Below are 12,528 nucleotides of genomic sequence, written 5' to 3'. Positions count from 1 at the left end.
ATCTGTTTGATGTGGAAGGTCTTCTTAGGGCATGTGCTGGGGATGCGGGGGAGCGTACAGGTATAAATTAAAAGCAGCTCAGTATCTGGGTATGCGTGCCAAATGATATTTGGCCATCAGCAAATCACCGTGACCCACTACTGGTCACAATTGCACAAACCAAATGTCACCAGCCCGACTCCAACTGATCAGTTCCTGGGTAGCTGAGCAGCTATGGGAGTGAACAATATAGTGAGAATCTTGGAAGGGAAGTGGTGTCTCTCTTGTTCCAGTCAAAGGCACGATGCTAAAGAAAGCTAGTTATTTTCTCCCAACAGTTGCTGTTGCTACTGTTTTTAAACCTATAATTTGAGAACCACTTACTCTGTGCCTCCTGTCAAGAAATGAAAGAATCCAAGTAGAAAACTACAGAACTAAAAGGATTTGGGATACAAACAAAAAACCTTTTCCATCAAATCCTAATGACTATTAAACTGTTTGCCTAGTACTTTTTCGCCCCTTCTTCTACAACACCAATTTTTTCCGATCCGTATTTGCGTGCATATGTGTAGGGGATTTAGAAGGCAGTTAGAGTTTTAACAAGTTATATTTAAGCAATTCGTTGCTCACGTAGTTAAAATCTTTTTATTAGTAGCAGTTCTCAAATAGAGAAACCTAGTCCACGGTTTCTATGAAACCGAATCTATCAGACATGTAAATTGTGGGCTTTACATACTTTGACAAAAATTAAACTTGTGACAACTCAAGGGTTGGCAGGACATGGATTTTCAGCATGCACCCTATTGAGGCATAACAAAATTGATGCTTTGCCAGATTAAGAGCAGATAGGCAAGGAATAGCTAAAAAAGTTAAATCCAGGATATTGCTTCAAGTTAAATTGAACAAATAGTAAAGTAAACAGATTCAAGCTAGCAATCGAGAAAAGTATGACAGATTATCAGAAAGTTCCTCAAAAAAAATTAGTAGAGCAGACATAGATACAGTACTGGAGGCAGTGAAAATCCTGGAGTAATTCAAGTGGTGGCACAGTGGTTAGCACTGCTGCCTCACAGTACTAGGGACCTGGGTTCGATTCCAGCCTTAGGCAACTGTCTGTGTTGAGTTTGCACGTTCTCCCCGTGTTGGTGTGGGTTTCCTCCGGGTGCTCCGGTTTCCTCCCACATCCAAAGATGTGCAGGTTAAGTAGATTTGGCAATTTGGCATAACCAGTGTCTAGTATAGGAAATGCAGGAATAGGGTAGGGAGTGGGTCAGGGTGGGAAGCTCTTTGGAAGGTCAGTGTGGAATCGATGGGCTGAATGGCCTGCTTCCACACAGCAGGGATTCTATGAAAATTAAAATCTGTGACGGAGAGGTAGAGAAAAGTGACTAAATTAAGGCAAGGTGTAGGTTTTATCCCCCTCCCCACACATCCGTAATGCACAACAATTTTGAATTTAAGATGTTTCACATGGTAACAGAACTTGTACTTAAAAAAATTCTAGTGTAATACTGGAATGAAAGATCACATTAAATAGAATTCAGAACGGCAACTTTAGAAAGAAAATGGAACGAGATAACAGGTCCGATTCTCAATGCATATTATAGGCTAGCCAGTGGAAATTAGTTAACTAAACAACCGTTTTCCAGCTTGTTCAGAACAGCCGTGCAAGAACATATTGACAATATCCGGTGATCTATTCCACGATACAGGTTAATAAAATGTTAGCACATCATCAAAATAAGGAACGTATTTTAAAAAATACATCAACAACTGCTACCTAAAGCACTTTAACAAGCAATTGTTGTTAATTATTTCCCTGAATTTTAATTATCATAACTAAGTGTTTTTCGACAGGACAATGAATAACCATCGTTAGCAAGAGAATTCTACTTTTTCCAAACCGAAGAGCAGTCAAAAAAAGAACCAGAGACAAAAACAAATGTTGGAGAGAATAAAAATAAAATGTTCAGCGTGATATAAAAAAGATCTTGCCCAAAATGACAGGGTTAAAAAGGGAGAAAAAAAATAATTGACAGCAGATTAAACAATGGAGAAATCTTCAAATGAGCTGCTGTAATAGTACAAGATATATTCTAACCAGAGAGGTAAAACTAAAAGTAAAGAGAGTTCCATTGTCAAACATACAAATTTTAGTTTTAGTAATAAATGAGGCATCCTCTTAAAAAAAAAAGATTAGCTCCTAATACGAAAACAGAAAAAACAAGGAATATGAAAAGCCAAGAGGAGAGAAGTGTAAGGGGGAATTGAAGGGTTAAAGAAAAATAAAAACCTAGAACAAATATGGGAAACAGTAATTACTTTAATTAATGTACACAAAAGTGAAAGTATAGTTGAAAGGTTGGGCTACTCAAGAATAAGGGAACACCTCAATTCACAACGCATCCATAAGAGAATGGACAGGACTGAATTTCTACCTTGTGTCCTATAAATTTAAATACTTTAATCACGAAATGGGAAAAATATATTCTAAGTAGTTAGCACACAAGGATAGGATCCAGTTTCAACAGAATATCAAAAAGATCAGCTTCAAAATTAACAATCTTTAAAAAAAGCTCCAATGCAACAGGAGTGCTTGCTATTGGAGTACCTCAGATCAGTGTTGCAAGTACTGACAAAATGGAGAAGCATACCCACCCCTCCAAGTAGAGGTTAGTGCCTGGAATCATAGCATTGTTGGTGTAAGAGATTCTTTAGATGTGTGACATATCCAGCTGCTGGAGTATTGAGTGGCCAATTTGATTGGTAAACTCTGCAGAATCAGCTAATCTTCTAGGAGTAGCAATCAAGGGGTGTACCAAAAGGGAAGTTAAGACAGGTAGAAGAATCAGTAGACAGCAGCGTGCAGTATTTTAGAACTCAACTTTCTGCCTATTTCTAACAGGCCCTTTTTCGGTCCTTCCCATTCTGTTGGGGGAAAGAGATTCCAACTTCTGGAGCTTCAATTTTCAATCCTTTTTCTCTCCAAAAGTGGCGATGCCAGTGTTGGACTGGGGTGGGCAAAGTCATAAGAGTCCCGGTGTTGGGACTTCTGACTTTCTCCCAAAAAGTGGCAACTCCTTACTGCAACATAATTACACAAATCCCAGTAATCTGTCCTTACATGACTAAGATAACATGCTTCATGGATGTTGGCTGGCATCTAATTACAAGAAGAGGTATTATGTTGAGATTTGGATTTTTTTCCTCCCCAAACCAGAAACCAAAATGTAGGTCCATAAATGATCAATCTTTATCTAGTGAAAGATGAGCAGAACCGAGCATAAATGCATCAAGATGCCAAGTTAAGATCAAATACTCAGTAAATTTTTTACTCAATGTTTTAATGTTATTATATTTACAGTAAACATAGCAATTAGAGAGAGTTAGGAAGATGATATTTGCATAACTTTCACAACCTGGTAGGAATCAGGAAGTATCTTGATAGCTTTTACGTCATGGTACAGTATGCTAGAATAGGGAACAGTTCAACTGTGCAGGAGATTAAATTTAAAAAAAGTTAGGAAAAGGAATTCTGATACAACTTCAGCTGACAATATGAACTTGGTGTTATTTTTGTTGTTATTACAGAAAACAATTGTGAAATTTCTAACATAAACACCATACCTACCCAAAAGATTTCAGGATAATCCCGGAGATTAAGCAAACTCTGGACTACGTTTTTGCGATCTTCTGTCCATTGTCGTTTGCAAAATACTATCTCCAGAAAATACCACATCCAGCCTATCAGAGGAACATAAGCCAGCTCCTTTTTTGCTAGTACTTTCGAACTCTACAAAAAGAAAAAAATATTTTTAAAATGGTTATATTAACACCAGTGTTACACTGTTTACAATCTCTTAAAACACTAAAATATAGGAAAGTAGCCAAAGTGTGCACGCAGCCTCTAGAAAAGGGATTTGAAGAGATGCGAGTGAGTGACATTTTAAATGGAGTAAAGTAACAGCAGCAAAAAGTTTCCATTTATGTCTCACTGACTTCAATATCATCTTGGATGCTCAGTCCAGACAGGCTGCCAGAGCTAAGTTTCACCAACACTTTCAGATGTCCAGCATCACTGCCTGGAAAAGTACTTAAACTGGAAGTGATTTAATAGTAGTATGTAGACTGGATACCTAACAAGGAACAGAAGTAGGATAATGATAGGGTAGTAGTCGGAATGAAAAAAATTTGGGGCGGGGGGGAGGAATTGAAGAAAGTGAGGGAAGATAAGGGTAATGGTCGTGGCAACAGCGATAGCATAGTGGTAATGCTATGCAACCATAAAACGTGCACACTGCAGACTAACACCCTATGTCACAAGTACAAATCCCACCACTACAGCTGGTGGAATTCAAATTAAATTAATGAACCTGGAATATAAAGCTGCAGAGTAAATATGCTTTCAGACTGCCATTAACTGTTGCAAGCACCCTTCTGGTTCACATGTCCCTTAGGAGAAGGAAATATGCCATCTTGACCTGGACTAGCCTACATGTGACTCCAGAAACACAGCAATGTGGTTTACTCTTAACAGCACTCTGCAAAGGCCTAGAAAACCTCAGTTCAGGGGCAATTAGGAATGGACAACAATCCAATGCCCACATTCCATTACAGAACAAAGAAAACAAAAAAAAAAAAGAAAACTGGAGTGACAAAAGAATTAGTGCTAGGGCCTCAACTAATGACTTTGAATGTATGGCAGCCAAATTTGTCAAAAAATTCAAAAAGATAGGCAAGTAAGCAAGCTGTGATGAAAATGCGAAGAATCTGAAGTAATATGAAGCAAGCCATATAGATGGGTTAATGAAAACCTGAAAGAACTGCACATGCTATAAATCAGGAACAAAACCAGAAGTTGCTGCAAAAGCTCATCAGGTCTGGCTGCAGCTGTGGAGGAAAAAAAAAAGTTAAGTTTCAGGTCTGGTGACCTTTCCTCAGAACGGTTCCGAGGAAGGGTCACTGGACCAGAAACATTAATTTTTTTTTCTTCACAGTTGCTGCTAGACCTGTTGAGCTTTTCCAGCAACTTCTGGTTTCGTATATAGATAGGTTATTCAAGTGGTTGAAAGACTGGCAGTTGGAGCAATGGGGAAGGCTTTCCATTTTGGCAGGAAGAACAGAAAAGTCAATCATTTAAATAGGGAGAGGCTACAGAATGGCAAAGAGTGATCTGTGTGACCTTGTACACTAATCTGAAAAGTTGGTTTCAGGTACAGGAAGTAATTAGGAAGGCAAACAAAACATTACTTTGTATTGCAAGGAGGATAGAGTAGAAACATAGGAAAGCTTTATTAAAATTGTACAGGGTGTTAATGAGGCCACACCCAAGAGTGTGATTTGGTCATTATTAAAAAGAGGCATTTGCTTGCCCTTGAAGCATTCTTTTCACACAGATTAAGTTTCAAAATTTAGGGGTACTCAGCCTCTGGGGTTCTGAAAGGTTTCCAGAAAAAGAAAAAAGTCAAATTTGATTCTCAACTACTATTGAAACACACCTGAATTGCCAATTGGTTCACTGAAAATCAAATCAAGGCAAGGGAACTAGAGTAGAGTAATTCAGTCAGCAGTCATACATAAATATAACAGCACTCCCTCTTAATACATTTTCACCAGAATTGATCATGGCCAAATGGACAAATTCTGGTGTTGTTGGTTGTCCCTTCACACTAGCTCATTAAAAATGAGTTCTGTAATAAGTGGTCACAGTTTTCTAGTCAGCAAGCATTCTAATTTCTTGCTGTCGTTCTTTCTGACAAAAGCTTCACGCTGCCGAGTGAGCATTTTGTTTTGTTTGACCCACAGAAGATCTACTGTTCCAACTATTATTGGTGGAACAGCAGACAGAAAACCTAACTTAACAATGGAATTATATTACACTGTACCTTTACTTCCACAGAGCCAATGCAGCCAAATACCACAGGGAAGAGAATGCTTTGTAATAAATTCATCCAGAACTAAACTAGACACCCAACTGGAGGTCAAATTTGTCAGGCCATAATCACACAAAAACAGAAATGTAGGAGGGTAAAAGAAAAAGTGACCTACGCAATTCTAGGTCTCCAACCAGAGGGTAATACTTTCCTTCAGGAAGATATGGTTCACTATTTCCCAACTCTGGTTAGTTGAAAATTTCTCATTTTTGGGTAGTCATTATGGGCATGGTAGAATAATGGTTACACTACTGGATTAAATGATTCAGAGACACGTTAAAATCCCATCACAACTGGAAAATTCAAAATCAATTAGGTAATTTAACCTCGAATTAGTTAGTATCAACATGACAACGACAAAAGCACCTTAATCCTTTTAAAGGGGTAAAAGCAAAATCTGCTATCCTTGCATTTGAAAAATGGCTAAGCGCTTGCCTCAAACTGATACCCAAAAAAAAAAGGCCACTAAGCTGCAAGAACTAGTCCAAGCTATACAAACATCTGCCAGTCATATTTCCACAATCAAACCTTTCAGCCAACATCCCAGACTCTTCAAGTCACCATCTTAGATGCACGTTATCCGACTGGCTAGATAGATCAATGAATCATGGCAGTGCAGAAACGTACAACAGGGAGGAAGTGAATCTTAAACTGATTATTCTAAACAAACCTCCTAACTTCTAAAGGGCTTTTCAACAATTAGCAAGGTGCAAGTCAAAAGCGTGTGATGGAATATTCTCCACTTGCCTGGATGTGAAAAGCTTCCAGAACGCTCCAGAAGCTTGACACCATCCAGGACATTGTTAAGGTCGTGGATGGGTGCCATTCTCAATCTCTTTTATTGTTGCATAATGGCTGCAGAGCGTGTCATCTGCTAGACACATGCAGCAACTTCTTTACTTGTACCTTCCAAACCTATGACCTATACTACCTAAAAGAACAACACAAGTGGATATACTGAAACAACACCACCTCCAAGAAACATACCATACCTTACTCAAATATATTAGGTTCAAATAATGGAATATTCAAAGACAGTGGGTACACAGACCCATTGACTTTAGCTGGTCAAAGGCAGCTTACCACTACTTCAAGAGCAACTGGAGTGGGTAATAGAACTAGCATTACTAAACAGATCCACATTCTATGAATGAAATAAATACATCCCCATTCCACTAGTTACTATTTTTCATGGGTAGCATTCATGGTTTTTGTTTCAGAAATTTAAGGGAAAATTGTAAACAGAACGCTTTCAACTTCTTGGTTTAAAAAAAAAAAAATTGGAAATGATCAACCCTCATTTTTGCTCATAAAATCCTTAATGCCTTGACAGCAATATTACACAGCACACCAAGCATCACGTGTGCGCATGTGAGGAGGGGGAAAGAGAGATGACTGGTGGTGGTTTAACCAGAAGGTCACCACACCACAGGCAAGGGGAAACATTGAAAAGGAGAATCCTTCATGGAACCTCAACCAATTCAGGAAGTGAAACCATGCTGTTGGCATCACTCTGCATTACAAACCAGCCATCCAGCCGACTGCATTAACAACCCTCTGCTCCATGCCTGGTACCAACTTAGTGAGCTTTCTCCTGACTGCCTCCAATGCCAGTATCAATTTTCTTAAGTAAGGGGCCCAGAGCTCAAGCCGGGAGTGCAAGTAAAGGCCATTAAACGACCTTGGCAAGTAGCGTTAAAAAGAATCCTAAGGCATTCTATACACACATTGAAAACAACAGGATAACTAGGGAGAGGGTAGGACCACTCAAGGATAAAGGAGTGAACTTGTGCCTGGGGGTACAGGATGACAGCGAGATCCTAAATAAGTAGTTTACATTGATATTCACACAAGAGAAGGACATGGAATTTAGTGAGATTAGAGTGGAGCATGCTAATATGCTAGGACATTTTGACATCAAGAAAGTGGAGTTGGGTCTCTTGAAGAGCATCAAGGTGGAGAAGTTCCCAGGGTATTGAAAGTGACAAAAGGAGATTGCTGGGGCCTTGACCAAGATCTTTGCATCCTCGCTAGCCACTGGAGAGGTCCCAAACGACTGGTGAGTAGCTAATCTTGCTTCTCTGTTCAAGATGGGAAATAGGGATAATCCATGAAACTAAATACCAGTCGTTACATTGATGGCTGGGGAGCTACTGCAGAGAATTCTTAGGGAAAAGGATTTACTCACATTTGGAAAGGCATGGCCTAATTAGGGACACGGTCAGCATGGCTTTGTGCAGGGCAGATCATGTTTTACTAACTTGATTGAATTTTGGGGAGAAGGTGACAAAGGTGATTGATGAGGGTATAGCAGTAGATGTTGTCTACATGTACTTCAGTAAGGCTTTTGACAAGGTCCATTATGATAGGCTCATCCAGAAGATTAAGATGACTGGCACCCAGAATGATTTAGACATTTGGTTTCAGAACTGGCTTGCCCACAGAAGGGAGAGGGTAGTGGTGCAACTGTGTTTTCCTGGCTGGAGGTCAGTTACTAGTGGTGTTCTGCAGGGATCCATACTGGGACCTCTGCTGTTTGTGATACATACATGAATGACTTGGATGGGTGGATTAGTAAATTTGCAGATGACACTAAGATCAGTGGAGTTGTGGACAGTGTAGAAGATTGTCAAAAGGTTACAGCAGGATACAGATCAGTTGCAGACATGGGTGGAGAAATACCAGATGGAGTTTAATCCGTGCACGTGTGAGGTGTTGCACTTTGGGAAATCAAAATGTTACAGAAGAGTATACACTTAAATCGCAGGACCGAGAACAGTGTTGATGTACAAAGGGATCTCAGGGTTCAAGTCTGTAGCTCCTTGAAAGTGGCCACATATGTACATAGGGTGGTAAAGGCAGCACATGACATGCTTGCCTTTATTGATCAGTACAAGAGTCAAGATGTTATACTGCAGCTATATAAGAACTTTGGTTAGGCCACACTTATTTTGGTTGCCATATTATAGGAAGGATGTGGAGTCTTTGGAGAGGGTGCAGAAGAGGTTTACCAGGATGCTGCCTGAATTAGAGGGTATGAGCTATAAGAGGCTAGAAAAGTTGGGCTGTATTCTCTGGAGCAGAGGCCGAGGGGAGACTTGCTAGAAATCTACAAAATTATGAGATGCATAGATTGGGAAAAAGATTGTAACTGTCAATAGAGTTTAAAATGTCCAATACTGGGGGCATACATTTAAGGCGAGGGGTGACTGTTCAAAGGAGATGTGAGGGGAAAGTTTTTTTTTTTAAAAACAATAATAAAAAAAACGAAAAAGAAAAGAAGAGTCTAGATTGCACTGCCAGGGGTGGTAGTGAGGCAGAAACAATAGGGGCATTTAAGGGGCTTTTAGATTAGCACATGAATGTGCAAGGAATGGAGGGATATGGACCAAGGGCAGGCAGAAGGGATTAGTTTAATTTGGCGTCATGTTCTGCACAATATCATGGACCAAAGGGCCTGTTCCTATGCCGTACTGTTCTATGCTCCATGTTAAAACTGTTCAGTATTCCAGTAGTGGTCTGATTAGTGCTTTGTCCAGTTTCATCAAAACTTCCTCATTTTCGTAAACTCTGAAATAAAAGCCAACATTCCATTTCCTTCCCAACTGCCCACTGAACTTGGATGCTGGCTTCAAGAAATTCATGGACACAGACTCCCAAATCCCTCTGTTCCATAGCTTTCTGCAACAATATTCAGCTCCTCTATTCTTCCTATCAAAGTGCATAACCTCACGGTTTTCCCCACAGTATATTCCATCTGCCAAATTTTTGCCCATTCCCTTAGCCTGTCGATATCCCTCTGCAGACTCTGCGTCAGAGGCATACAGTGCAGAAACAGACCCTTCAGTCCAACTCGTTCACACCATCCATGTTTTCCAAACTAAACTAGTCCCACTTGTTGGTGTTTGACGCATATCCTTCTAAATCTTTCCTATCTTTGTACCTACACAAATGTCTTTCATATGTTGAAATTACACCTGCATCTACCACTTGATCTGACAGTTCATCCCACGTACAAACCATCCTGGTGAGAAGTTGCCCCTCAGGACCCTTTTAAAATCTTTCCTCTCTCACCTTAAAAATATGCCATCTAGCCCTGAACTCACTCACCCTGGGTCACCCCTCAAACTCCTATGCTCCAGTAAAACAAAAAGTCCCAGCCCATCAGCCTCTCTTGTAACTGAAGCCCTCCATTCCTGGCAAGATCCTGGTAAGTCTTTTCTGACTCTCCAATTTAATGATGTCCTTCTATAGCAGGGTGACTAGAACTGCACACTGTACTTCAAAAGTGGCCTCAACATCCTGTACAACCTCAACATGACATCCCAATTCCTAAACTCAATGGTCTGAGTAATGAAGGCAAGCATGCTAAGTGCCTTCTTAACCATCCTGTTTACCTATGATGGAACTTTCAAAAGAACTATGTACCTGAATCCCTAGGTCTTGGTGTTTAACAACACTACCCAAGGCTCTACCAATAACTGTAGAAGCCCTGTCCTTGTTTTACCAAAATGCAAAATCTCACATTTATCCAAATTAAAACGCCAGCTGCTACTCCACAGCCCAAGACCCAGTTGATAAGATCCTGTTGTACTCTTGGATAACCTTCTTAGTCATCGACTATCCTAGTAATTTTGGTGTACGTTCCACAAACATACTAAAACATGCCTCCTAAATTCTCAGCCAAATCATTTATATAAACAAAGAACAGTGGATGCAGCACCAATCCATATAGAACACCACTGTCTGAAAAATAATCTTTCACTACCACCCTGTGTCTCCTACCATCAAGCCATGTTTGCATCCAATTGCCACGCTCTCCTTGAGCCATCCTCACCACTTGCCTTCCCACCTATTTTTGTCATCTACAAACTTGGTTATAATACATTCACTTTCCTCATCCAAGTCAGTGATACTCTAACTCAATTGCCCTGAGCAATCAGGTATGGTCATTAAAATGCTGGTATGTCCTGCAACATCCACATTCCATGAGCAAATACATTAAAAAACCCAAAAAAAATTTAGGTCGGTCGTAATAAGTTTTTAAAAAAAAAAAAATACATGCGCACAACGCTGAAAGAGGAGATTAAAATGATTTGGAAGGATTGGTCTTCCAGATGTGTGTGAAGAATTTCACTAATTAAGAACAATACTTACCCCCAAAACACCAAATCTTTCACAGAAGTCCCATCCACAAAGGAAATCAATCTCATAGTTATGATTGAGAATAACTATGGCATTCTCTTTACCATATTTGATATAATTCCTTTGGTCAGTATAAAGGGTACATTCTGTACATGACCACCATTCCAGCAACCACACCAATTCTGTAAATGTAAAAAAAAGAACAAATAGTTATGCCATTGAAGTCTTGCCCATGAAAATCAAACATAAAAAAGATAACCGATGTGGGTAAAAATGGTTCTTATTGGTCAACAGCATGTTGTCAGTATGGGAAAAAAAAAGTTTCCATTGGCCTAATTTCTAGTGTGAAGGCCAACATTTGGGTTACATGGGCAGATTTGGCAATAGAAGACAATCAAGCCTGGTGCTGGGGCTGAAAAAAATGGAATAGACAGAGGAGATCAAAATTTGACTGTAAATTTCCATACAAGTCAGAAAATCACAATCAAATTACTAATGGTCACAAGCCCAAAAACTTGATACGGATTAGAAATTTCATTTAGAGGCTACAAAATATTCTATATGGGAATATGGAACAGTGTCACATTGATCCTGTAATATGTGGTCCTCAGTTCTGGCTAACGCATGTCGCTGGGAAGGACAGGAGTCTGCTGCTTAGCCCAAACATACACTGCTGCTTTTCTTGAAGTTTTGAAAAAAGGAATAAATTCCTTCTACATTGGCAAATGTGTAATGCGTTAAAATTTGAGAGGCAATGGCCTAGTGGTATTATTGCTGGGCTGTTAATCCAGAGACCCAGATGACATTCTAAGCCCGGATTCAAATCCCACCAAGGCAGATGGAATTTGAATTCAATAAAATATCTGGAATTAAAGAATCTAAAAGATGACGATGAATCCATTGCCGATTGTCGTAAAAAATCCATCTGGTTCACTAATGTCCTTTACGGAAGGAAACTGCCATCCTTACCTGGTCAGGCCTACACGTGACTCCAGACTCTCAGCTACAGGGTTGACTCTCAACTGCCTGCTGGCCAATTAAGGATGATCAATAAATCCTGCCTAACCAGCGACACTCATACCATTAAATGAATAAAATGATTTAACCTAACTGGATGATTAATTACTCATATAGATAGAAGAAACTATAACAACATTTAAAATTGGAAAACAATCCAAGAGACTTAAATAAAAAAATATTTAATACCAAACCAAAAAGGACAGTAGGACAGTTGAGTAAAGGTTTCAATTGGAGATTCATTTTAAAGGGTGTATTTTAAAATAAATCCTTTTAATGGGAAGTTGCACAGAACAAACGGAGGTGCTACATCTGGATAGAATGGGAACAGGTTAGCAAAGCAAACAGCGCTCCCCATTTTTAAACTGATGCAGCTTAAAGGCCTCAGATTGTGTAGGTAGACAGGAGGAGACATTACATTTCAGTCACAGAGGGGGCAGAAGGCCCTCAAAAA

General features: G+C 39.6%; 1 protein-coding gene across 1 annotated transcript in view; it reads right to left on the bottom strand.

Annotated features, from left to right (window-relative positions):
• The window catches only part of LOC109926886 (1-acylglycerol-3-phosphate O-acyltransferase 4 (lysophosphatidic acid acyltransferase, delta)), a 16,353-nt gene that overhangs the window by 2,398 nt on the left and 1,427 nt on the right, over nucleotides 1–12,528 (bottom strand). Inside the window, exons 2-3 of the mRNA XM_048592987.1 lie at nucleotides 11,070–11,239; nucleotides 3,611–3,772 (exon numbers count right to left, since the gene is read on the bottom strand). Coding sequence (XP_048448944.1) covers nucleotides 3,611–3,772; nucleotides 11,070–11,239 — 332 coding nt within the window. The remainder of the gene's footprint in view (nucleotides 1–3,610; nucleotides 3,773–11,069; nucleotides 11,240–12,528) is intronic.

Source organism: Rhincodon typus, unplaced genomic scaffold (genome assembly GCF_021869965.1).
Source record: "Rhincodon typus isolate 14 unplaced genomic scaffold, sRhiTyp1.1 hic_rhity00002170, whole genome shotgun sequence".
Classification (NCBI taxonomy): domain Eukaryota; kingdom Metazoa; phylum Chordata; class Chondrichthyes; order Orectolobiformes; family Rhincodontidae; genus Rhincodon; species Rhincodon typus.
This window is presented reverse-complemented; position numbering and strand designations above follow the sequence as displayed.